Genomic DNA, 27,601 nt, shown 5'->3' with positions numbered 1-27,601 from the left:
GGAACTGAGAAAATATATTAACAGCATAAGCTATATCCGGAAGAGTACGATTGCAAAGAAACGAGAGACATCCCAAAACATTTCTATAAGGATAATTCATCATTTCAGTCGTTTCTTCTTGTGTACTGGGACTTTGAGACTTTGAATATTTCACACCTTTAACTATTGGAAGGGAAGTAATTTGTATTTTAAAAGACTTAAATCGATCAACTATGTCTTCTATATATAATTGCTGATGAATTAAAACACTATTGTTCTCATATTCAAACTCCACACCCAGAAGCTTTCTTGTTTTACCTCAAATTTTCAAATCAAAATGTGAACTCAGGACTTTTAATATCCTTTTGGCCTGAACTTCACTTTTCCCAAACACAACTATATCATCAACATAAACCAACAGAATGACAAAATCTTTAAAACGATAGACACAATTGCACCACTCAAACTTGATAAATCCTAGGTTATAGTGTTCTATCCAACTCGTAGTACCATATTTGCCCACTCTGATGCAAACCATACAAGGCTCTATCTAAGCGACACACAAAAGTTTCTTTATCTCGCTCCACAAAACCCTGAGGTTGGGACATGTAAATTTCCTCTGATAAAGGAGCGTAGAGATAGGCACTTTCACGTCACATTGTATATTTGCCCATCCAAGGTGTGCAACTAAAAGGGAGAAAAAGAGCCTTATTACTGAAAAGTTGACTATAGGAGAGTAGGTTTCATCATAGGTATCGTATTTAATTTGCCGATAACCCTGAGCCACTAAACGAGCCTTAAAACGAACAATGTTCCCAAATTCGTCACGTTTAATGTTGAAAATCCACCTGCAACCTAGTGGAGTCTTGTCTTTAGGAAGTGGAACAAGATGCCATACCTTATGCTTTCGCATGTTGGCCCTTTCCTCTTCCATTGCCTCTATCCATTTAAGCTTTTCTGCAGATTTCATTGCCTGGTTATAATTGTTTGGAATTGAAACATCTAGTCAGCTATCTCGGGTATACGACGTTGAAGGAGTACCAGTTGGGTCGATTTCACCACTATAAGTATTGCTTCCCTTGAAATCAAACAAGGTAGGATCATACTGAATATTATGTTCAGTGCAATACCCTTCTACATCATTTGGTGATCGTAGTCTTTGATTAGACCCCCTCTAAAATAATACACATCCGTACGAGTGCCGTCTGGCCTTGGAACAGGTTTACGAAGCCAAGTTACTTGTCTCAATGTAGATTGAGTGTCAGTGCCAATTGTAGAAGAAGGTATATTAGTATCGGTTCTTTCCTCTATTTCAGGAAAATAGCCAACTGGAGCGTCAGTAGACTGGAACTCTACCCTTTCTTCAGATTCCAAATCAGGAAGGGTGCCCAGTGCAGCTCCACTGCTACTTTTCTGCATTCCAATCGACTCTTTAAAAGTAGCATTTAGGGTTTCTACTACCTTTTGCTCATTTTGCAACCAAATCTTGTACCCTTTTGTTCGTACACTGTACCCAATCAATCGGCCCTTTGTTACCTTTGGATCAAGTTTAGAATTTCTTTTAGCCTTTGGTATTCTCACATAGGCAATCGTTCCAAATGCCTTAAGATGACGTACTGATGGTTTCCGCTTAGTGTATAATTCGAATGGGGTTCTGTCTTGGCCCTTATGACAGATTCTATTAAATGAATATGCAAAATACATTACTGCATCTGACCAAAATTCGGAACTCATTCCACTATCGTGTAAGATTGCACGTATATTATTGAGAGCTGTCTGATTAAATCTCTCACAAACTCCATTCTGTTCTGGAGTATAGACATCTGTAAATTCGTGCTTTACACCATTTTTATTACAATATGACCTGAATTGATCATTATCATATTCTCGCCCATTGTCAGTCCTAAAGTACTTTAATCTAAGGTTCAAAGATCTTTCCGCACGTGCTATGTGCCTTTCAAATACTTCAAACACCTGACTTTTCCCCACAATGGGGTACACTACCACGTAACGAGAATATTCGTCAATAAAGGAAACGAAATAACGTTCACCATTCCTACCTGGAATGTTAATAGGTCCCCATACATCAGAGAAAACCCTTTCAAGCGGTCTCTTTACTTGAATACCTTCTAAAGGTCTATAGGAGATTCGTCTTTGCTTATTGATTTGGCAATGTTCACAAAACAAATTAGGTGAGTGCTTTAACACAGGAAGACCTCGAACTGAATGTCTCTTACTAGTCCTGACAATAGTATCATAATTTATATGACCAAACCGACCATGCCATAATTCACTATTATTATGCTGAACTGTGGATGCCTCAAATTTTACAGATTTGCCCTCCTTTTTGATTATTTTCGGGAATACATGATAGTTACTTCCTATCAACTTAGCCTTGTACAAAGTTGAATTCTCATCATCAGTAACTTTAATTTGCCCATTTTTACCATAAAATCTTGCTCCATTGATATCCACCCTAGGTCCAGATATTAAATTTCGTCTCAGTTCAGGTGAATATAACACATCTTTAAGCAAAATAACTGTATCCCCAAATTTCATTTTAACAGTACCCTTCCCATGAATTGGAAAAGTTACCCCATCAATAGCTACTAGCATATTCTCATTTTTCACAGGAGAAAAAGTATCAAACACTTCACGATTTTTACAAAAATGATGAGATGCTGCAGTATCAAAAATCAAACTATCATCATTTTCTTCCAAATTGTTAACATTGGCTTGAGCTATAAAATGGGACTGTGCATGGGAATTTTTACTTTTACTCAACTTGGGTTTATTCTTACACTTAGAAGATGTTTTATTACTACTAGATACAGCTGAGGAAACAGAAGAAGCAGGTGAGGGTGATCTGGAAAAGTTACCTCTCATTCTACAGTATTTTTGAATATGACCTGGACGGCCACATTTATAACACTTGAACCCTTTAATCTGCTTAAATTTGGGTTCACAGTCAGTACTTTGAACTTCTATAGTCTTATTGGAGTTTTCCCTATCTATCTCTCTTAAATTAAGACGCGTTTCCTCTGCTAGAATTTCAAGTTCAACATTTTTAAAAATGAACTTTTCATCTGGCCATCTCAAAATATTCTGAACTACTTGATCAAATTTATCTGGAAGGAACCTAAGAAACTGGAAACATATATATACGTCTCTTACAGCCTGATTAATATCAGCTAACTGTTCAGTTACGCGTTTTAATCTAGAAGAAAAGAAACTAATACTTTCATTTGGCTTGATTTTGCAATTTAAGAACTCTGAAAACAGGGACATATGTCTTGACCGATAATCAGGCTGGAAATATTTGGCAAGCGTATTCCATGCCACTACCGGGTCATCAATTTCACATATCAAATTTCTGTATTCAGGGCTTACATGCATATAAATTAACGATAATGCCAATCGACTTCTATTTTGATAGTCGGCAATAATTTCTTTTGTAATACCCTTAACATCATCTAAATCAGGACATTTTTCAATACCTTTGACCAAAAGCCATGCATTTTTTTCATTCAAGACAAACTTCATATCTTTGGACCATGTAAAATAATTACATGCATCAAGTTTAGCAATATTATGCATGACACTAACAGTAGCCATATTTGAATTTTAACAAAAACCGCCCCCCAATCTCTTAAGTCCTAAATTAACTTTAAACTTCAAAAGTCTGCACTAAAAATAACTCAGGAGCTGGTGGCCCATAACCAAAATGATGCTAAAGCAAAGTTTAAAGTTTAAAGAAATTAAACATTTAGCAGTAGTAGCAATGAAAGCTCCCTGAGATATGTTGTACAGACATTGAAGACAATAAAAGATTTTGAACTTAACAAATTTATCAACAATATAATAAAGAATAAAAACACAAAAAAATAAATGTCAACAATATTAGAGTATTTTGAAAAATATAATATAATCATCATTCATCAAATATTTTTACCTGATCTTCAAAACACTGGCATTCTATATAAATAAAAATGTCTTAAACAGTGACTATGCGGCCTAAAAATAAAGCTGGCTACCCATTCAATAAGTCCATAATCAATGGTCAAGAAAAACACCTGAAAATTTAAATGAAGTTCTTGAAAACACTTAAAACCGGCCTAACTCCGTTTGCACAAGGAATCGCCGTTCACGTATTTTTAATTCCGCCTTCATTGAAGAACATGGAAGCTACCCACGGCAGTCACTCGAATGGTAGCCTCTGGATCCAAAGAACTTTATTCCAGAACCATCATCTCGCAAACCGGAATCAATGCACTTTAATCACCGGACTGCATCTATTCTTCTGAAGGGGCTGGTAACCGCTCACTCAAATGCCGGGAAAGCAATAACTAGAAGGGTTGAGCCTCCAACTCCAACTTGCTTTATTTGCCGCGATTAACCTGCGAAATTGCAGGTTGTGTTCCGGCTATCGAACCTTGGTGCTTCTAGGAGCGCTGCAGGTAAGGAAATGCCGAACGTAGTTCTCGTGGAGACAGGATAGCAGATGCAGGGTTGTGACCAATGTCACCTGATGAGCGATAAGACATCTGGTTGGCGATGAGGTATCCAGGCATCGTAGCGCTGTAAATCTGAAGTTTTACAATACATAAAATAGTACTAAATCAGTTCATAAAAGGTGTGTGTTGCAGTCATAAATGCAGAAAATAAAATACGATTCCAAAAAGTATAATAGTATATACAGGAAAATTATAAGTAATATCTTGTGGGCGTGGCTGTGTGTGTCACATGATCATCCAGTTAAGATTTCTAAACATCATTATTTACAAGTCAAATAAGTTTTCAGAGTACTACATACTTAAAAACACAAATTATGTTGGAAAATCCTGGTTTCCACTGAGTAGAAAAGCGGCATATGGACGGAGGTGCCTGTCCTCGTGTAAAATTTCATAGTGAAATAGGTTGAAAATGTCCATATGTTGGCACTCCTTAGCGGCGTCATAAAATGCCGTGTTAGTTCTTCTTAAATATTTCACTACTGTATCCATTTTTAAATCTTCATGGAGACGTTTGTTCTTCACATACGGGTGTGCATTTGTGATAATTCTTAAAAATTGGTTTTGCACAACTTGTAATTTTTGGATTTCACCCTTCGTAGCGGTAGTCCATGCTGGCGAAGCGTACGTCATGATGGGTCGGATTGTGGCTAGATAAATAAGTCGTTTCTTGTCCAACGAAAGTTTTGAATATTTCCCTATCATGGGATATAAACATTTCATGACTTTAATCGCTTTATCCTTGATTTGTTGGATGTGATGCTGCCATGTGAGCTTGTCGTTGATGGTGATGCCCAGATATTTGGCTTGTTTCACGATAGGCACAGCCTCGTTAAAAAGATAAACACTTTGCCTGATCGGAACATTTTTCTTCCTTTTCCTTATGAGTAGGAGCTGCGATTTTTGAGCGTTAATTCGTATCTTTCAATACCCACACCATTGTTCTATGGAGGGAATAGTGTCTTGGAGTTTCCGAATAGCATGATTGATGTTAGCAGAGTTCACTGCCAAGGCAGTGTCGTCTGCATAACAGGCTAGCATAGAATTATGATTTAAATGTAATCTCGGAAAGTCTGAAACGTAGAATAGATAGAGTATAGGGCCAGTCACAGAACCCTGTGGAACACCGCTAGTCATTATTTTAGTGCTCGATAATTCATTTTTTACAGAGACTCTGAATGTCCGATCCCTGATAAAAGAATGGATTAGCAGAATGAGTTCTCTGTCCAGTTGAAGGTCAATTAATTTAGCAATTAAGCCCTCATGCCAGACGCGGTCGAATGCTTTCGCCACTTCTAGCATGAGTATAGCAACATTAAGTTTGCAGTGCAGAGCTGCACCAGCGAATTCGGTTATTCGGACAAGTTGCTTCGTTGTTGAGAGGTGAGCACGGAACCCAAATTGTTCCGGCGGAAGATGCTGAAAATATGGTTTCAGTCTATTCAGGATAATTCTCTCAAAAATTTTGCCTAAGCCCGGCAGTAGACTAATAGGACGATATCCGTCTGGTCGGGTGTGATCTTTGGTCGGTTTAGGTAGTAAAATAATTTTAGCAATTTTCCAAGGTGTTGGAAAGTAAGAAAGAGCAAGACAAGCATTAAAAATACTTGTCAGGCTGCAGATGATGTTAGGCGGCAAATTTTTAATTGCTGTATTGCTGATTTCATCAATTCCTGGCGATTTCTTTTGTCTCAGGTGTTTGATAATATTAGTCGTTTCAGTAGGAGTGGCATATTTAATCGGAAGTCTGACTGAAGGGCCGTTGAGCCAATCCCTCACTCGTAGGAGGGTCTTTAATTCGAAATCAGAGTGGCGAGAACTGTTCTTGGAGGTGTGCTGCGAAGATTTCTGCCTTTTCCTGATTGGAGATGGCAATATTACCTCTGTCATAGAGGGGTCGATTACTTGTGAAGGAAGTTTTAACATTTTTGATTAAAGACCAGAACGTACTTTCTTTAGAATCCAGATTTAACATTTTATCATCCCATAGTTCTTCTTTGAAGGTTTTAATGGCCTTCTGAATTTGCTTATTTTTACGATTTATTTCACGTTTAAGTGCCGGGTCCCACGTTAAATGATAACATTTCCTGAGTCTATTTCGCTCTCTCATAAGCTGTCGTATTTTAAGGGGCAGTCTGAAAGCCTTATCACGATTAGTAATTTCAGTACAGGCTTCCTTATTTGCACCTTGAATGCTTTCACTTAAGGCATTAATTACAGTGTTTATGCCTTGTTTGGTATTGAGATTTTGCAGTCGAGGAGGTGAATTTTTCATGATATTGCTGAAGAGATTCCAATTCGTAATTCGCTTAGTAGAGAACTCAGAAGTTTTTGTCACTCCTAATGTTGCGATTACGGGGAGGTGGTCAGAGGACAATTCATGACGGGTTGAGCCAGAGCGACGCGAGATACTTATAGCAGAAGTAGGAATGACGTCATCTCACGGCAACCAATCAGCTATCGGCACGAATCGGCTTTTCAGATGACGTAACATCATGTTTCGTTTTTGCATCTCAATTAGGTTGAAACAGTCCGTTCTCAATGCAAGCAGTGGCAGCAAGAAAAAGAAGTAGAAGTAACTACTATATTACATTAAAATAAGGACTAAACTAAATAAACATTTCAAGGAGGAGAGATGATGCAGTAAAAGGTTTAAAAATAAGCTATATTTTCCAACAGTCCATTAAACAAAAAGTGTAATTGCTATAAAAAATGGATAAATGCATATCCTTTGTTTATCTAACCGTTCCCAAATCTGTTTATCAATTTCACGCTGCTCTGCGCGGGGGGGGGGACGATGCGGCGCGCAATGAACTGGAAGTTGATCTGTCAGCACTATCGTTATCTTCAAGGCAGATGTTTTTATTTTATTCGGCTTATAATTCCTTACTAAATGTAGTATTTCATCTTGATGTACTCCATCTCTGATATGATTTAAATCAAATTCCTCATCATTATAAATATCACGAATACAAATCAAATAGTTTTCTGGTTGCAATTTTCTAATTTCGGCTATGCGTAATGTATGCTTTACGCATGCTCGCATTGAAAGAACTGTTTAATAAAGTAAACAAATAAATATTAAGCTTTTTTTTTTTTTTTTTTTTTTTTTTTTTTTGTAAATTTTGATACCTTTTAGATCATAATTGCTCATTATTTTATAAATTACGGTTTCATATTTTTAATTTTATAATTTCTGCATACCATCTTACCAGATTTAAACTGATGATCTATAATCCGGAATCGCCGAAGTCCCGACGAGTCCGGATTAAAGACTTTTGACTGTATGTGTCTACAACAGAAATGCCAGCCGATATTTTAACAAAGAATCTCGGCAAAGACAAACATAGAAAATGCATGAATTTATCAGGACTTTAATTAATGAATGTCGTTTTTGGTTTATTCTCTTTTCAGCTCGTCGAGGGAAAGTGATAGAAATGGAAATTTGTATTTCTCCCGTTTGTGATTGCGCTGAGCAGAAAAGGTGAACTATATAGTTGTGCGGATGGTTCCTCCCGAAGAAGGAGAAAGGGAGTCTGTCTTCCAAATTCTGATGGTGCTGAAGCCTGACTTCAGTGCTACGCCTATCTAATGTTTGCCGACGTGGCCAGAAGCTTCAATTCTCTCATGTGTGGTGCAGAAACGTGACGCAAGGAGTCCTAATAAAGAACAGAGCAGTGGAGATAAGAATCTGCATAAGCATTCTGGATTATCATTCTACATCGCCAGATAGCTGCCTGTATGAAAAGGACTTAAGTAGGATAAAGTCACATTGTACCAATCTAGTACATTTGTACGTTATCTATCGTATAAGTTCATTAATGTGTCAAAGTCTGTCACGATATGTTCTTCTATTCTGTAGCAAAGAACCTCGGTTCTACACCCACCACTATGCATAACTCTTCAAAGAAGAGTTATTCAAAGAATAAAAAATCTTCAAGTACAATGCATATATAAGTATATTATTATATTAGATAAAATAAATTATATATTATACATATTATAATGTACAAAGTATATCACATGCTGCAATGCAGTCTTATACATTATCTTTTACTCTTTCTTTTGTGGTATAACAATATAAAGGATTCTTGTATTTTACAATAAAACTTCGAGAAATGATACTACAATGAAAACATGTTATACCTATAATTTCATGGCATTAAATTCAGTTTTAAAGAATGACAATGAGTACTTCCTTGCTAAGAGACCATTGCACAAACTTTTTGTGACTTTTGAAATTTACATTTAAGTTGGCAAAACATTAATATTAGTCAATTATGTTTGCCAGCTTTGGTGACTTACAAAACCACCAAAATAAGATGCTGGCTGCTTTATTTAGTAGGTATGAAATCGCGCACACAATATTTTTTCTTATGTGATGTCACAAGCAATGAAATATCAGTCACTAAGAATATTTATACTGACTACTTGAAGTGTCAGGTCAAAACAATCTTTAATGAGAATGTTTGAGCGGCTGTTGTTTAGTTGTTTAGTTGTTTTCACTTGGCATGCATTTTGAAAATTAAAAATCCTTATTTCTTAAATTTTTAAAGTACTATTTGACTTTCCATATGTCGTGGATACTGAATCAGCAGATATATCGACATGATTATATAGCCTGCCTATATATAATCTGATTTTAATATTTCATTCATTTGCATAGAAGAAAGCCTTAGTCTATAGTTGACTATCTACAATTTAAATCAACTATTAAAACTTTACTGCGCTGTGTGTGTATGTGATCATGGCAAAGCCTAAATGAAGGGATGCCTTCGTGGAGGACTTTCTAAGGGAAACTGGCTCGTACACACGTTACACATGGGGAAAACAATGAAAACGTCAATGCAGCCAGCCTGTTCACGGGATTCGAACCTTGGACCGAACTACTAGTGTTCAGCGACTTTACCGCTCGGCCGCTGGTTGGCCCCTTACTATGCTGCATGTAGCTCTATTAGCAATTAATACCACTTTACCACAACCTTAAAGTCTACTATTTGGTTTAATATACAGTAATTGCTTACTAAATGTAGTATTTCATCTCGATGTACTCCATCTTTCAGGGTTCGTACACATTTCTGCACAGGGAAATTAAGTACTTTTAAGGACCATTAATGAAAAAAATTAAGGACCTACGAGCAAATAACAAATTAATAAATTCAATTAAAAATATTATCTATGCCTGAATTTCACTTACGTAATACCATCCAAAAAATAAAATATATCCATAATTAGGATGCATTATTATTAAACATAACTTAATTAACATAATTATTAATAAGTTTGAGCATACAATATACTTTACAAAATTTATCAAATAGCATTAAATATTTTACACTTATGATAGTTAGGCATATTTGAAAAAAGATAAGTGACATTTTATTTACGTTTTACTAATAGGTAGTTTCATGTTGATTTTTTTTAATGTCTCATTACTTGCTCAATCTAGAGGTTTAGTAAATAGTAGGTAGATTTTATGTCAAGCGTCATAGGTTAAAATAAGAAGTAAAATCATAATCAGAATGATTTACAACAAAAGACTGGCTGTTGTCACCGCTGCTCCTTGCCTAGAGAGAGACCTGCTGATCAGAACAAAACTGAAAGGCCTGATGTGAGCCCGGTTGGCAAGTTTTGAGAGTTAGTTGGACTCTGTCTGTTGGAGTTAGTGTTGTAGCTCTGCGTAGAGTTCCAGGGGTTATAACCCAGTTAATATACTTTAAGGTTCCAATAAGCCACTATAACACCAGAGGTGACACTAAGTTGTTTTGCATTATTTTAAGTCTCATTAGATACGAAGAATTAATTTTACATGAATTTTTACATTTTTGTGTTTTATCTTGTACCACACTAAGGATTAATGAAAGGCAATAACTCACTTTAATATGGAGAGATAATTTTAAGGGTAAGCAGTTAATTATAAATAAATAAATTAGGTAGTTAGGTAACCTTAGTCATTATGGATTGTCTCAATCTCGCTAGTTTCTGCATGCTTTATCTCCTAACTTGTCAACCTCTCCACAATGTACCTATGAAGGTTTACTTGATCTGTTAAGAGTTAAGTACAGTCAAAAGTCTTTAATCCGGACTCATCGGGACTTCGGCGATTCCAGATTATCGATTTTTCCGGATTATAGATCATCAGTTTAAATCTGGTAAGATGGCATGCAGAAATTCCACTTTTATCCAAACATACTTTCGTTTGGATAAAAGTGGAATTTCCAATCCAAACATACTTTCGTTTTGTAGATCCTTTGGGAGATCCAGCATCGGAAATTCTATTTGACATAATCGAAAGTTCAAGCTTACTTTTATAAAATTGCTCTTACAGTCTGCAAAAAATAATAAGCCAGATCCAATCCGAAGATTAAGGAACAACGCTATCATCAACATTAACTGAAATAGATAATTTTAGCTTATACTGTCTGTTATACATTAAACGCGCACGCGAAAACGTATTCTGCGCTTGCGCAGACGCATATGCGCAGCCGTAAAAGTCTTGCGAGCACGCATAAACGGCTATGCGCATGCGTCAACGCGCCGCATGCGTAGAAAGATTTTAGCTTTGAGGTCCGGATTATAGATCATTCCGGATTATGGGTGTCCGAATTAACGAATTTTGACTGTAGTCCAAATACCCCTGACAACATGAAGCAAGTTATCGCTATGTCTCAAAGTAACTACAAAGTCAGACAAAAGTTTAAGCCTCTTTTATTTAAAAAGAACTTAAGGGCATGTTCTTATGCTAACCAAATCAGTTGCAGTTTGTGGTGATAGAATTAAACAAGAACAGTCAAAGTCGAATAAAAAATGTGGACTAGTGGTCAAAAACTATACAATTTAAATTTAATTTAAGCTGGCTCAGTTACTCTATCGTCATAACAAATTCAAATGTCAGCAGCGATAATGCAAAGACAAAAAGTTACGAATTATCAGAGCTGGCAGGAACTAATGCAGCGAGCAAGCGGAGATTAAAAACACACTCTGTCTTACATACCGAAAATCTCAGTCTAAAAACTGCCTAAGTGATTTGCATTCTGGGGAGGAAATAGAAACAGGAAGTTATAGTAAAGGCTGAAATTATAAACGACTGGGTAATTTACATAATAATACCTGTATATATATATCTGAAGAATAATTTTCTTTTTCTGTATGCATTCGGTTTTTTTTCTTCAACACACTTCCTTTTCATTTTAGAATTTTTGGATTTAATTAAAGATTTCTGTTATTCTAAAAAACTAAATGCATTTAGAATGTATAGAAAAAGCTGCTAATTTCATTTCTTTGGTAATATGAACAATCAGAAGAAATATGAAATATATATGGTAAGGGCGAGTTGCAGAGCTGGTGTGACAGAATTTTTAGAATTTAGTGACACACCGAGCAACAAAATCTAGAAATGGCAAAACTTTTAAAATTTAGAGCATGCACTTCAAGCAGAATTTAGAAAGGCACTAGTCAGCAAAACTTAGGATCTACAGACATAAGTTTAATATTCCACATGAATGCACCAGGTGGAAAAATGCCTAACGTCGGACCTGTGTATGGTGCATTAAGACATATTAGATGAATCTTTTAAATTGCCAGTTTTCAATTTCTTTATTAATCAAAAAATTCCTGTCTATAATACCTGTCTATGTGATAAGATTAGAAGCATTTTTAATATTTTCCATGCTTGTGTCTAGTGAAAAGTAGAAAATAAAGGAAAGATAAACATGTTAAGAAAAAGATTCTAGTATCAGAAGTAAAACACTCAAATATTATGTTTTCATTGATCTTCCAGATGTTCTCCAAAAAGTAAGAAATTCCTTGCAAACTTTCTGTAAAATACATCCATTACGTAATAATACCATAGAGACATTTTTCATTTTGTCACATTTTTCTAGAACCTTCTGGAATCGTGGATCTTACCTTCAAATCCTTCTAAATTTTCCAAGTTGCAATGTCTAATGTCCCAAAGAAAAAGACCCCTATCAATTTTGTTACAGCAAACGGCCAGAAATATTTTGAAAAAAAAAAAAAAAAAAAAAGATGGAAAAAGTGTAAAATTAAATTTATAGAGAAGACTGATGCATATTCTGAGACAATTACTTGAGAAAACTTTTATCATGAAAAAATTAAAAAGAAGATATTTTGAATAATTATGTTATTTTTTAAATATAATTTCAATATATTACCATGATTTTAATGAAATTTATCAATGTTACAATGTTTAAAAAAAATCGTCAAAAAATTCCCAGATCTTGGAATTAAAAATTTTCTATACAAACTGATCTTAAAAATAGCCAAAATGTTAATAAGTTGCCAAATTTATAGCTTTTCAATAAAAGAAATCACATTCCCAAAAACTAAAAGTTGTTCAAGAGCTCTTCATTATAAAAAGTGCCTGTTTCATTTCTTGCTCAGAAACTCGAGTATCCCACCATTTATATTAGGAACAAATCATAATCCATTCAAATAACCATATTTATCAGTAAATGCCAAAAATATACCTCCAAATTGGTGATTCACACTCAAAATGGCAGTGATAAAAACAGACAGAAATTTCAGGATTAAAATTACGGCCCTTCTGGCGATTTTGGTCGAAATTAAGGACTTTTACGGAGCAAAAATCGATTCCAAAAAACTTAAGGACTTTTAAGGACTCTTAAGGACCGTACGAACCCTGTCTTTGATATGATTTAAATCAAATTCCTCGTCATTATAATTCGCTTCCGATCGCGAAGAAAGTGACACAGAGTTTATTGAAAACGAAAAAATTTCGATTGACAAATTAGTCGGTATTCTCGACACAGCAATTATAGGACTTGAACAGCGGAACTTTGTAACTGAACAAGAAATTATGTCTGTTTATAGAATTAAAGAGAAAGTATTATCACATAAAAAATGAAGCAACTTAAACAACTTACATTGAAAGAAATGTTTAATAAAGTAAACAAATAAATATTAAGCTTTTTTTTTTTTTGTAAATTTTTATACCCTTTAGATCATAATTGTTCTTTATTTCATAAATTAGGGTTTCATATTTTTAATTTTATAATTTCTGAATGCCATCTTACCAGATTTAAACTGATGTTCTATAATCCAGAAAAATCGATAATCTGGAATCGCCGAAGTCCCGACGAGTCTGGATTAACGACTTTTGACTGTACTCAATAGTGTAAAATTAGATGAAGTTGCAATTGCTAGGAAATAATAGTAATAACATGAATGTCTAATAGTATGGATCTGATATACATATAACTAACATGGTGATGAGCAGGAAGTAAATTTTAATTAATCTATTTCTAATTAATTAATTTGTCCCAAAATATTTTGTAAATTCATACTTCAAGTGAACAATTAAATTCAAATTAAACTCTAGTACTGTTTTTTTCATGAATTATGGATTACTGATATACAAAACTATCGAAAAGAGAGGGGGGGGGGAAAAAGATCATATTACATTTGCAAAAAAGTATTCTGATCTATTGTTATTATACTACAGCAAATTTTTAACTAATTCAAAATTCTAAATAAATATTAATCAACTGATAGAAAATCATTCTTTATATATCTGCAATGCATTAAAAGCAGCAAAAGGCTTGCCATGTATTAAAATAAATCAGTTCAAATCTGCAGACTAATAAATTTCTTACAATTAAAAAGATTTGCAGAATGCTCGCATTTGTATAGTACCAACAAATTAGTATAAAAATATACTTAAGCAAAAATTGTATAGAATCTGCTTAACTGGAATAAAGTAAAAGCATATGGCCAGAAAGTAACAATAAATAAAATAAATAAATCTTAATAAACTAAACAAATAAATACTAAAAAATAACTTTAATTACAATATCCTCTAAAGACTATAACTTAATTTAGTTATTTCCTTCTTTCCCCAGAAAAGAACATACTTATAATAAATCTGAAATATGTCATTTCAAAACTAATGCCCATTATTCATGTATTTAAATGAAGAGAGAAAAATCTTTTAGCCAATAATAATATGAAAATTTGCAAGCCAAAACCTTAACTAACCAACAGGAATAAAGTAGAACCATAACTGTTCTATTTTTAATCTAACCTTCATGCTGTAATCTAAGCATTATTTTTTTCACTTGCAGGTCTGCTAACATGTAACTCTTTGCTTAACTCTTTTACTTCAAATATACCATTAAATGTGAAAAGTACAAATATAGCTATGACTGCAAGTATGTCTTTACACATTAGCACATTCTTTATCATCCACACAAAAATTTTCATTACATTCATATGTTAATTTTTTATTTTTTTATGAAGCATATGTTTATAACTTTAAAGAACAAAATGTATTGAAGTGATTAAAAATCATATTAAGCTTTTATTAAAGACTTGTTTGATTCATATTGGATTTTCATATGAGAACAGTACTTTTTTAACGCAGTTTCTGCACAGAATTTTAGAAGAACCAATCTAATACGAAACACAGAGTTCAGTGAGTTTCTGAAATTTAAAATAAAAATTTAATACATTAAAAAAGTATTTTTTTTACCTGTGACAAGAAGCTCATATGAGATATCACTCTCTGTCAGAAGTGGAACCACACGTTCTTTAAATATCTGGCATGCTTTTCCAGGGCCACTTCTGGGATTAACAAGTATAAGAAATTTTCTAGCATGTGGACAAACATCTGGAATGTAAATTTCTAAAAAGAGAAAAATTAGTATATATAGTTTTAAAAAGCAATTATACATTAAGTATGCAATGCAGGATTTATACATCAAATAGCCACTATATTATGACCATCCACAGCTTTATCAGTACGTTTGTAGAGTGAACAGACACACATGTCAAAATCACACAGCACTTTCCCAAAACTTGGCTCTCTATTAGATGTGTATACAATCTCAGAGTATAAAAAGCTACCAAAAAAATGATAAAGAATAAACTGAAATGGCATGGCACATCAGAATCAGTAACTCTGAAATGATACAATTTATGGATAGCCCATAATTACAGTTATCAATAACTATCAAAACACTATTGGATCATCTGAAAAATTCTGCATTTCTTCAAATTGCAGCATGTTTTCTTCCAATTACTTTGTACTCTAACTCAGGGGTTTCAGAACTTTTTGTTCCTATGAGCACATTCTAGAACACATGATTGTAAGTATCTTGATTTTTCAAACAAAAACTGAACCATAATTTAAAGGGAAAAAAATTAGAATCCCTAACGTTTTAGTTTAACAATAAGCAGACATTGCAATACTCTATTTCCTTAGAAATACGAACTCATGAGAACATGAGACGTTCAAGTAAAGTCCCCTCACTCACATGCAGAAAGCTTTCACTTTAAAAAGGGCAATAAATTTGGGGAAGTTTATTTAGGAATGTGTAAATTTCTTGCCATACCATCATATCTAGTGTATTGTTATCAATGCTTAAAGTTAGTTATCCTCGTAGGAAGGAAAATTTGTGTTCTTAAATGTGTGTTAAGTGACAGCAAGTACAATAAGAATGAAATACTGAGATACACTGCTCAAGCATGTCCTATACATCATCTTTCCACAGTATCCACTAATGGGGAGGAAAGCATAACCAGCAACTTTACATTCATCCTTAGGAGTCAGACTCAGGACTCATTTTACCTGAGACACATCTGCTTGATGGCTATAATTATATCAGCAGAGAGCCACAGTCAAAGAGAACGTTCACTCTCACCAAAATTCCCCTAATTTTTTTTTCCACCCACTCATACCCTCATTCTGTTTCGCCCTGAAATTTTCGTCAGCTATACTTTAAGTACATTTGATTTTTTTGATGATAAAAGAACCCCCCCCCATGATCAGAGCTTAAATTGGGCCGGAGCACACCAGATCTCGACTCCGGTGTTTCTTAGTTTTTGTAATAAATCATAATTCTAGCCGGAATGCACCAGAGCCCTGAATAAGAAGGCTGTGGCACTTCTTTTATGTAACTGAATAACTTCAGTAGAAATTTTATTTTCACAAAAAAATTATATTAAAAATCGCTTATTAAATTTCAATTTATCTCTTTACATTTTATTTAATTTTAATAATTTAATTACTTCAATAAATCATAATTAATTATCTAATAATTATCAATTAAATTATAATTAATTAATTATATAATAATTATGGATTAAAGAACAATTTATAAATATTAATTTTTTAATAGCCATTAATTAATTTGATAATAATTAACTATTTAATTAAAAATTATTAATGAGAAATTAAAAAATTATTAGTCATTTTATTTATTTATTTACTCTTGTTCCTCTTTGCTGACAGTATTCCATAGGGCTCCGACACTTCTAATCTTAGAAATTAAGCCCTGACTTAACAAGAAAAAGATTATGAGATTAAGCCAAAAGAACCTTCTTCAGTAATATCAAGAGCAACTGAATCCCAAAAATGTAATCCTTTATGTATGATGAGATTATACAATATGAATTGCTACATCATACAATAAATTTGAAAAATGGCGGTTTTAAAAACAATAATTGAAGCAATGTGCCCAGAACTGACCAACTGTCCAGGTGTCTTCTATCATGAAAACTGTTGAAAATAGCTGCTTCAGACACACAATTATGCAATGGCTGGGCAGAGTCAACAGAAGGAGTGCCTCTTGTGATTGGATTATTTTTTTATTACTGTCTTTCTTTTTTCTTTAACTGCGAACAAAATGGAAAATTCCCTCAGTATATATACGTGTAAGGTAGAGCAGGGGTTCCCAATCCTATGACCGTGGGCACCATGGTGCCTGCCGATCTTTTGATGGGTGCCCACTGCTGCGGGATCATACTAAAAATGTTTTAGCTTTCAATAAAATTTTATGTGAAAGTTTTCTCATTTTTAATGAAATAACAATAATTTTTATGTGTCATGTTTTATTATTTGAATTAAATATTTTTTTTGCACATTGTGTGCATATATTATTAACTCTATCCAACATCCAACTATAAGTTCACCTTCAAAATGTAAATGGTGCCCGCCATCCAGCAGGTATTTCTAGAATGGGCTCTTAGGGACAAAACGTTTGGAAACCCCTGAGTTAGAGCACCGTTTGGAAACCCCTGAGTTAGTTCACTTGTGTAAAATACCCATATTAAAATCTTGATATTGAATAATCCCTGCTGTGATTATTTCATCTATAACCTGCACGCTGTAACACAGCGAGTTGCAACAATAATATTTGACCCCATATTTCAATGAATGCTAGATAAAGACTATTTAAATATGGGTGGGATGTTTTGTGGAACCTTTCCTATTTGCCAGATATTGCTTCCTCAGAATTTCATCTCCTCAGGTCTCTTTAAAATTCTATGAATGGCCTGCAGTTTACTTCTTTGGAGACTGTCAAATAGCACTTTGATAACTTCTTTATGAATATCTTGAAGAAAAAAGAAGCTGAAGAGAAGCCACAAAAACCAGAAAACAAAATAGTGTTTATGTGATTGAACGAAATTTTCTTATGTTTTTGAGCTGCTTCATTTGTATTTGTCATAAAAAACTCACAGAATTTTTTGGATGATACAAGAAAGGGCAAATAATGAATCATCATCTAGTCATGCACCAACACTGCAGCTCACTGACACTTAAAGCAACAGAAGATTGCCATGCACAATTCTTTGTGACTACACGGCTGCAACAAGATGATACTTTACAATATCCAGTTCATTAAACTTCTGCATATGCTGCTGCATAAAAGAAGACTTGGTCAAATCCTAATGCTAACTGCATTCTATCATCACAAAAAAATGGGCACAAGAACATCAACACTGGTTAATTGGATAACACGCGGGGGGGGGGGGGGGGCGTCTGAGCAATCCAAATTTGTGGCACATCATGTAGACAGCAGAGTAAGTATTTGATTTACTACTACAGGCTACATATGGATGTCAGGACCAGTTTAGATATCAGAGCTTTCACAAGGCCACCCAAGTGGTCTTCAGGTTCTAGCTATTTCCTCTTTGGATAATTTTTAATTGCTCATTTAAATGCTTTTATTTCTTGGTTCTGAGTGCCCAACAGCTTAACCAAATACTCAACTTATACTTTTTGATAAGATGATAGATGCTTTAATTAGATATAGATAATTTTTGATAAGATGATAGGCATTTTTTGATAAGATGAGAGATAGTACTTTTAATTTATCAGCAAAATCTGATAAATTTATAATCTCATCAGTTCTGTTTCGGTCTCTATGAGCATCTACAGCTATTCAGTTGTTGATACAGTTTTACAACTGAATAGCTTAAAACAGCTATTCAGTTGTTGATACAGTTTTAGCAATTCAGGAAAAGCATGAAGAGGCTAGCGTAAAAAAGCAACACCATTGGGGAGGACTTTCTAAAGGACTCTAGCTCATATAGACAACAGTTTTTGCCATTTGGACTACTAATGAGATCATCTGCTATTTAGACTTCTCTACTTTATTGTCAAATTCTTAATGTAACTAATAATATTGAACACACTGATGGAGTGATTTAACTGTTCAAGTTTGTCATATGTATTTTTGCTAAATTTAAAAAAAAAAAAAAAAAAAAAAAAAAAAAAAAAAAAACCTGCCTTTTCACTATTTTGCATGTTATCTCATCAGGTATATCTGGATTCAATAAATATCCACGAAAGATGTAATTCATTCTTCTCTTTTTTTCTCCCAAATGTATGTTACCAATCAAAATTGATTCAAAACATTTACGTTAAGAAAGATTAAAGCACACAGAGTTTGTTATAAAATCATGAGTTACTTGTTGAAAGCCAAAACATTTTATTGAAATGATGGTTACTTTCAAAATTAAAAAAAAAAAAAAAATAAAGAAATTAATAAAAAAAATTAGAACAGTTGGAAAGGGAAAACATTTCTGATAATAGATATACATATTCAGTCACTTTTATTCCTTTGTAATTAAAATATTTCTTTCAGTTCACTTTAAGGGTGTTTAAAATTCATATGTTCTTAAATTCGCAGCTAACAAATCTTTGTAATAGATTTGATTTCCTTTCAAATCTTGCATTACAGAATGGTTTCAATGTCAACTATAAGTGGCTAAACAGAATTAGTTGGCACATCATATTAAAGAAATTAACTTGAATTACTGAAGACTTTATTGCCTCTACTACAATCAAATTCATGATATCAGAAAAGCAAGGACTAACTATTTCTTAGAATTTCTTAACCTTTTGAAGATGGGATGGCCATTATAGTGGCCATAGAGTCCTCTCTTTGAAACGACGGGGTTGTCCACTTTAGTGGCCATGTCTTTTTCCCCCATTTTCCAGGCTGAAAAGTGGGGTGAAATGTCAAATTTGACGTCCCTGGGGTTTTAACCACTTATCTCTTTCAAAGGTCTTCCTTTTGTGACATAGATGCACCCCTCTGAGAATCCATTAAACTACACACAAGAATCTCTGCTGCAAATAGGAGGTGATTTCTTAAAGGAGGGAAATCATTCGGTTCAAGATTCCCCGTCTTTTGGTAGCCTTTACTGCTACCAAAGCCCCCAAAAGGTTAAAAGAATATGAGCTAAATTGTCATGATTTTTTCTTTTACGTTATTTCCACTGTTATATGACATTTCTGCAAAACAGATAAATTACATGAAAAAGTCAATCAATCAATGTCACATAATAAGCTATTACCGTAAAATATGAGAGAAGATTGTTTATTACACAATTAACCCTTTGACAACTAATGGGATATATATGTCGCACTAAAAGTTTAAAGAATTACTGCCGAGTAAAAAGTACTTAGAAACTCACTGTAACGTATTCCAGTCATAAAATCAAACCAGTTGTGCATGTTTCATCTTTTGCTACTCAGTTTTAATTTATAGTCAAAGAGTTAAGAGGATGAGAAGTCAATAGTTGTAACATTTCACCCTGTCTCTTTTTTTAAAAATGGGACATATGGAGCCCTCTTCCCATTCAGTGGACACCCGCTCTATAGTCCAAACATTACATATAACCTTATGGATAACATCAAACAGTTTATGTAAGTCAATTATTAAGAAGTTCTGCCTTAATATAATCTAGACCTGCAGCCCTACAGTTATTTATTTTCTCAGTAGCCCTTCCTCACTTCACACATGGATCGTGTATCAAGTTCCAGAGTTCGATTATTTTCAAAAACATTCAAGCTGGTAGTTAGATCAGCCTCCTCCCTTGGAAGATCACTTTCACAGAGATCTATAAAGAACTCTCTCCATCTTTTCAGCACTTCACCTCTATCACTTGTGAACTCTCTATCACCCTTCCTAAGGTAATGGTCCCGAAATAGGATAGGGAGGCAAAATAGGCAAAGCAGGAAGCCCCCATTTTCTGGTAAAATTTTCTTGACTCTTTTTGCGTTTTTAATTTTTCAATCTCAATAAACTGCTCCTCCATATATGCTTTCTTTTTCATACAAAACAGTCCTTTTTTTCTTATCTTTTCAACTCTTTAGATTTTTTCTCTGGTATAGTATTTTTGTATCATGAATTTATAAGTTTTTTTTTTTTTCACTTTGGTAATTTTTGCACAATCACAATCATACCATCCATGTTGTTTATTCCCTTTCAGTTTTGGTATACTTCTTCCCAGTATCCTAATTTATTTTTTCAATCTGTTTCCAAGAGAAGTCACCATTCTTTATATCATCAAATTTCAGAAGCCTTTCTTTTAGTTTATTTTTATAACCTTTTATCATCACAGGTTTGTGCAATGCGTCAGCATCGAAGATTCCACCTTTTTGTTGCTTATTCCAAAAGGTCTTACTTATGCTTCCTCACCTTGGAAATCACCAGAAAGTGATCAGAGTCAGCATTGGCTCCACGATAACTGAGGATACCCAAAAGGTACTTACATCCACCAGATGATCAATCTGATTTAACCTTTTAACTTTCAAGTTATTTTGATGATTTGGATGCATAAATTGTCAATTTTGTTTTATTTCAAAAATGAAATGTTTGCCTTGTAGTAAAAAAAATCAAAAAAATGCCGCACACTTTGAACTTTAAACCTCTATCCTTTGAAAGCTTCAGTAAAATGCTGCCATCTGTTGAACTGAAGGCAAAATAAACTTCTCACGATATATATTCGGGTATAACAATACGATGCACTCGAAAAAAATTAGCCCGAGTAATACTCGGGTGTGACATTTTGGAATACCAATGCTGTGCCTGAGATTATTTTGGGCATGACAGTTAAGAGGTTAATGTTTTTCCAGCTGGAGAGCACTATGTGATGTATATTTTTATGCTCAAAGATGGTACCTCCTAAAATAAGTTCATTTGCATTCACAAAATCATTACCTCTAAAGCCATTATCACTACTTTCCTCATGTAAATAGGTTTATCATAAAACTCATCCTTAATAGCATTGCATTTGTTCTCAGTAGGCACATGTACAAAGATTTTGAGACGTACTCATATCCAACTTTACAGATTTTTCATTTACAGGTTTGAAGTATATAATTCTGTCTCTTATTTTCCTAAACATTAAAAATCCTACTCCAAAGCAGTACTATTTGTCCTGACAGCTATCTAAAAAACACTGCATCTTCTTTTATCCAAAATTCCTTAACCAAGTCATCTGATCTTCTGAATGGCCAAGATATCCTAATTATAATTCTCAAACATATCAACCAGATTTTTTTAAGTTCTCCACCCTAATACAGCATATGCGCATATTCTAAGTACCAATACGCAAGTTCATTGTCACTCCATATTGTTCATGATGCTCAACTCCCAATATGGAAGACCAGTCCTCAGATATAATCCCCAGGGGCAGATGCCTGGCTATACTCCCAGATGCTGGGTACCCATTTTAGTTACCTCTTACATGCATGAGTTACATTAGGACTACTCTCTCCTGCCCGGTCACCACAAAGGTAAAAACTCAACATTAATGCCACAAAATTTTTTAAATTGGTATATCCTGAAAATTCTTGATAAAGTGTTGCTACACATTTTCAGTTAATCTATATTTTAGGGTGCCCCTTGGATTATAGTCAAGCTGTTGTTTCATTTATCGCCAAATTGTTGTTTAATTTATGGTAACCTCAGTAGATGAAAATGTTATGGAAACCCTATTATGACATGACTGGTTGCATGATTGCGATGAATTTGATTGATGGGAAAATATTTGTAAGGGCTTATTTCTGCGTTGGATGTCAGTTAGGAAGTACGTTGCTTATTTTGTGCTGTACACCATAAAATAGCTGTATGTGATGAGATTAATCTGAAGTTTCTGTACGATTTGGAACAAAAGGGGAAAAAAGTATTAATTGACTTGTGTGTATATGAAGGTTTACTTAGTAGTCATTATAAATGTTCTGTTTGTACAAAGGAAATGCATGTGGTCAAATGTAAAGATCATTCAGATGTCTTTGAATGGGTTTGTTGCAAGAAATGCCACCGATAGTCCGACACTATTGAGGATATTTTTTACTCTTAATTTGGCTTAAAATATATTTTTACCATATTTTCCTATTTTTTCTGTCTTTTTTTTTATTTGCATGTACACTACATTAAATTTAATAGCAAAATCACAAAATATTTAAAGCATTTCTTTAGAATTTTGAATAAAGTGTTGCCTTAATTTTGTTTTTATATTTACTAAATTATTTCTTTAAAAATTGCAAAAGTAGAAAGTAGTAATTTAAAAATTCAAAAATCCTTCATATTAGTGGGGAGCAAATGGTAGCCAACATAGAAGGCATAACTTGAGAGGTCCAATCCTGAAGCATGGTTAAGAAAATTTAGTAATAATTGTTACTAAATGTGAACTTTATTTTAATACTTTTGTTCATCTAATATTTACTTCAGAATTTGCTAAAAATATCAGTAAAAGCATATTTACGGGTACCCCTTGGCAAAACTTGACGATTTTTGACGGTATATGGATGCTGAGTTTGTGCAATTCTTTGACTCATTATTTTGGCTTGTGTAGCGGCGATTTTTGCACCAAAAATCACCGCTACACAAAGCCAATAAAAATCACGGCTGATCTTTAGAATATGGTAACTGGTAGTTTGGCGACATTTTGGAGGCGATAAAGGTTACTACCTAGGACTTTGGTAATAATGTGAGAAGCACGCAGTTCCGATTACGCATTATTTTGTGTGAGGGAAATGAGAGATCATGAGATATGTCATGTGACATTAATGGACGAATTACAGTTGTTTAATCGGAAAAGGGGAGAAATCTGGAAATTTCGTATTTAGCTATATTCTGTGTTGTGTGAAACGTGACATTAATAGACGAATTACAGTTCTTTAATCGGAAAAGGGGGTTAATTTGGAAAAGCTTCATTGTGTGTTGTGTGAAATAGTGTTGATTAATTTTCGGATTGCATGGCGCTTTGTAAAGTGAATTCTAAATTTTTAATGCGTTTATCTGATAATAATAATAAGTTGAGATTGTGTGAAAGGAAGGATATTACAAGTTTAAATGGCGGTGCAAGAAATATGGTGAAAATGGACATTTTGTGAAAAGGAGTGTAAGGAAGGGTACTTAGTTTGCTGAACGTAGTTTGAGTATAGGTGAAATTTTATTAATTTCTTATTACTTGGTGAATAGAATTCTAGTTGACTACTGGATTTAGGATTTAGAAATTAGCAGTAGTACTGCAGCGACGTAATGAAGATTCTGAAGAAGATTAGGTAAGTTAGTATTTTTAATCATTTGAGGATATTATTTTTATGCATTGTTCTAAATGTAAGGAGTAAATAAATTAAAATGGTATTATTTGAAAATTGTTATTAGCAATGATTTAGTTTAAAGTAATTAAGATTGTAATCTAATTTTTATTAATTTAATGTATGTGCTTATTTATATTTTAAGTAGTGTTTTTAATTTAATTATATTTTAATTTAATGATCGGGATTTTGTGAGTTATATGTTTGTAGTATTTTGGAATATATTTGAGTAGTATACGTTGAGTATTTTCATGCATTTTCGTGAAATTTTTCTAATTTATGAGAAAAAAAGCAGTGTACATGGATATAGTGAAGAGTGTGCGCAATGCCATTTTTGTGTAATTCTGGGATGTTTTTTTAAGTAAAAATAAGTCGACGTGTACATGGTTTATGTGTATGTGTTATTTTGAAAAACGCGTAAGGAGTATGGTATTGTGCACTTTTTCACAATTTTGCAGTGAATATTTGTCATGATTAAGCAGTTTTGTTAGATAAAATTTTTAGCATAAGTGTAATTCGGCTAGTAGATTGTTGGAAGAAGTGTTCAGTAGATAAAAACAAAAGAAACATGTCTTTACTTCGTGAAGACAAAATGGCGGCGGGGAAAAAAAAATAGAGGATTGCTGTAGGAGAGTTGGTCGCCAAAAAATCGCCAAGTTACCATAATGTAAAGATCAACCAAAATCACTTAAAAAAAAAAGGTTTAATCCTAGTATCCGGTGCACAAGGGATTTGGCTACTTTTGGCGACTTTATGATGAGCAGTAAATGGGACATATACGATGAGTAGTTAAACAGTTCATTTTGGTGTTGGCAATAATTTTCAAAATCGTGCCACACCGTATACTAGGATTTTTCGAAAAAAAATCCCAGAACTGCACAAAAATGGCATTGTGCACTCCCTTGACTGTATCCATGTACCTATTTTCAATTGTCCATGTACAACAGGTAGCAGGGTTGACAGCAACCTGCTAGTTTTGTTTTGGACGCCATTTTGTTTTCATGAAGTTTTTTTTTTTTTTTTTTTTTTAACTCAACATTTTTTCCAACAATCTGCTAGCCGAATTACGCTTATACTAGAACTTATATGGAACAAAAATGCTTAATCATGACGAAGATTAGGTGCAAAATTGGGAGAAAGTGCAGAATCGCAACCTGCTTGCCGCGTTTTTAAGGACTGACATACACGGTATCATCCATGTACACGTCGACCTATTTTCAGTTAAAAAAACATTCCAGAATTGCACAAAAATGGCATTGTGCACACTCTTGACTTTATCCATGTACACTACTAAAGTCCTAGCTAGTAACTTTTATCGCCTTACCAAAATGTCGCCAAACTACCTGTTACCATATTCCAAAGATTAGCCATATTTTCTACTATACAGCTTCAAAAATAATTAATTCTTAGAGCTCACTAAGAGTAATTTGCATGAAAAGTTGAATTTTAAAAACTATTATTTCAGTCTAAGATATTCTTTAATAAACATTTGGTAGTTCCCAATAAAAGCAACTAGCATAGATGCCAACCTTGAAATTTTAGAAACAGAGAGCATTCAAGACGTTTTTACATTGTGCAGCAACACCATTTTAAAGGAACTCCATACTGACTCATTTATTTTGTAATGCATGGTTTAAGTTATCCAATTCTGATGAAAAATATACTAACATTTAGTTGAATATTTTAAATTTTTCGTTCTGTGGCTACCAATTTCATTTTTAAATTTCCTTAAACTTTTATACTAAAAAAATTCTAAGCAGTAAAGGAAAGCTTTTATTTAACAAAGTACTTTTAAATACATTGAAAATAAAATTAATAATTAAAGCACATATTACTGGATGGATTAACTTAGCGATATAACATGTATGGAAATAAACAAAATTAAATACAAATGTTAAGTGATTAAACATTGCTTGAACCTTCATATAAAAATCTAAAAATTTCTACAACAGATTAAGACAAGCAACATCAAATGAAATTTAATAAGAAAAGGTTAATAACATCAATTAAAGATAATAAGAAAAAATACAGTTCGGATGAAATAAAATTTATAAAGAACAATTATTCTGAAAATCCTTAGAGACGGAGGAGTGGAATTAGCCTAATTTAAGTTTCTTTAACTCAATAAATTTGATTTATTGCTGCGAAACATTTTCCTTAGACAAAGCTAAAAATTAAAACCTAGGAAATTCAGTGGTCGCCCCGGAGATCGGAAGACGTGATAAAAAAGGAAGAACTGGCAGTTATGCTTTGGCAATATTTAAAATTTTGTAAAAAAATGTTTCCTATTATGTTGATTAACTATGGTAGCAACTTTAATACGGAAGTAGGAAATATTTTGAACCAGCAAATTCACCTATTCTGATAACAGTTGGTTAATACCCTACTAACATACAAGAATGGCACATTAACAGTGAAAAATCGTAAATTCGGTGTATATTTAAATTTCTGAAAATTTCAACATTTTTAAAAGTATCAAAATTAAATCAAATACTTTCAACATTCAATCACATAAAAAGATATTTTTATTATAAAGAGAAAACGTAAGTTTTAAAGAACGTACAATAGTAACACTTACCATCCTCTTTAATACACGATATTCCTCTAATTAGACACAAGATTGCCCGCCGCCACTTATTGACCACTTTTAAATTTTCATTCTGTGTTTCAAATTTTCGCATTTGAAATGTTAATACTCTTCGTTCACGGCGAAGCTGCTTACTTAAGATGCCAGCCGATGTTTTGAGCGGATAAGAGTAGATACATATGTATGCAGAAGAATCTTCAGATTCATTTTTTAATTTGCTTTTCCCACGGAAAACATGACATCCTACAATATCGCTTAAATCTATCATTTCTACATCAGTTTTGCCTTTCAAAGTAAAATGAATAGTTAAAATCTTTTCTGTCAAACTTAATTCACAAGGAAATGATATAGCAGGATAAGAATAAAACAAATCTTCTAAAATCACTTTTTCTGCTGAACATTTTAAAGCCATCTTACAGTGACCTAAAAAGCAACATTAATTGAAAACGACAAAATAGAGCGGATGTTTACTTCCTCATTAAATTAAATGAAAAATAAATTATAAACATTCAACAAGCTGCCATCGAAAAACTTCACATTACTGCAATTGCTTCTAGATTAAAATTGCATGTGTTATATTGCAGGAACGTTTTTAAAAACCTCACGGAAGCAGGAAAACAGCATCATCTAACACTGCCTATACAAGTTATGAAATAGAACGAAAACAAATTTTCATCAACAAGTTATGTTTTTGTTTTTTCACTTCAGTCTCTTCGCAGTTAATACCGTAATTAAATTGCACATCTGTTGAAAAGTCATATAATCAAAAATAAGCTCCGAAACCACAAATTCGCTTTGAAAAGTATTTACACTTTTTTTTAGATATGAGGAACTGTTTGTTTTTATTTTATTTCTACTGAAAAT

General features: G+C 33.4%; 1 protein-coding gene across 1 annotated transcript in view; it reads right to left on the bottom strand.

Moving 5' to 3' along the window:
* Positions 1-27,449, bottom strand: part of LOC118198070 (sphingosine kinase 1-like) — a 75,990-nt gene extending 48,541 nt beyond the window's left edge. The window contains exons 1-2 of the mRNA XM_085821516.1: positions 26,729-27,449; positions 15,001-15,153 (exon numbers count right to left, since the gene is read on the bottom strand). Coding sequence (XP_085677642.1) covers positions 15,001-15,153; positions 26,729-27,149 — 574 coding nt within the window. The 5' untranslated portion in view covers positions 27,150-27,449. The remainder of the gene's footprint in view (positions 1-15,000; positions 15,154-26,728) is intronic.
* Positions 27,450-27,601: the final 152 nt, after the last annotated feature.

Source organism: Stegodyphus dumicola, chromosome 8 (genome assembly GCF_044657685.1).
Source record: "Stegodyphus dumicola isolate Sdum_Otavi_A_Nest chromosome 8, ASM4465768v1".
NCBI classification, from domain to species: Eukaryota; Metazoa; Arthropoda; class Arachnida; order Araneae; family Eresidae; genus Stegodyphus; species Stegodyphus dumicola.
Note: the sequence above shows the minus strand (reverse complement) of the source record. Positions and strands in the feature narration are given on the sequence as shown.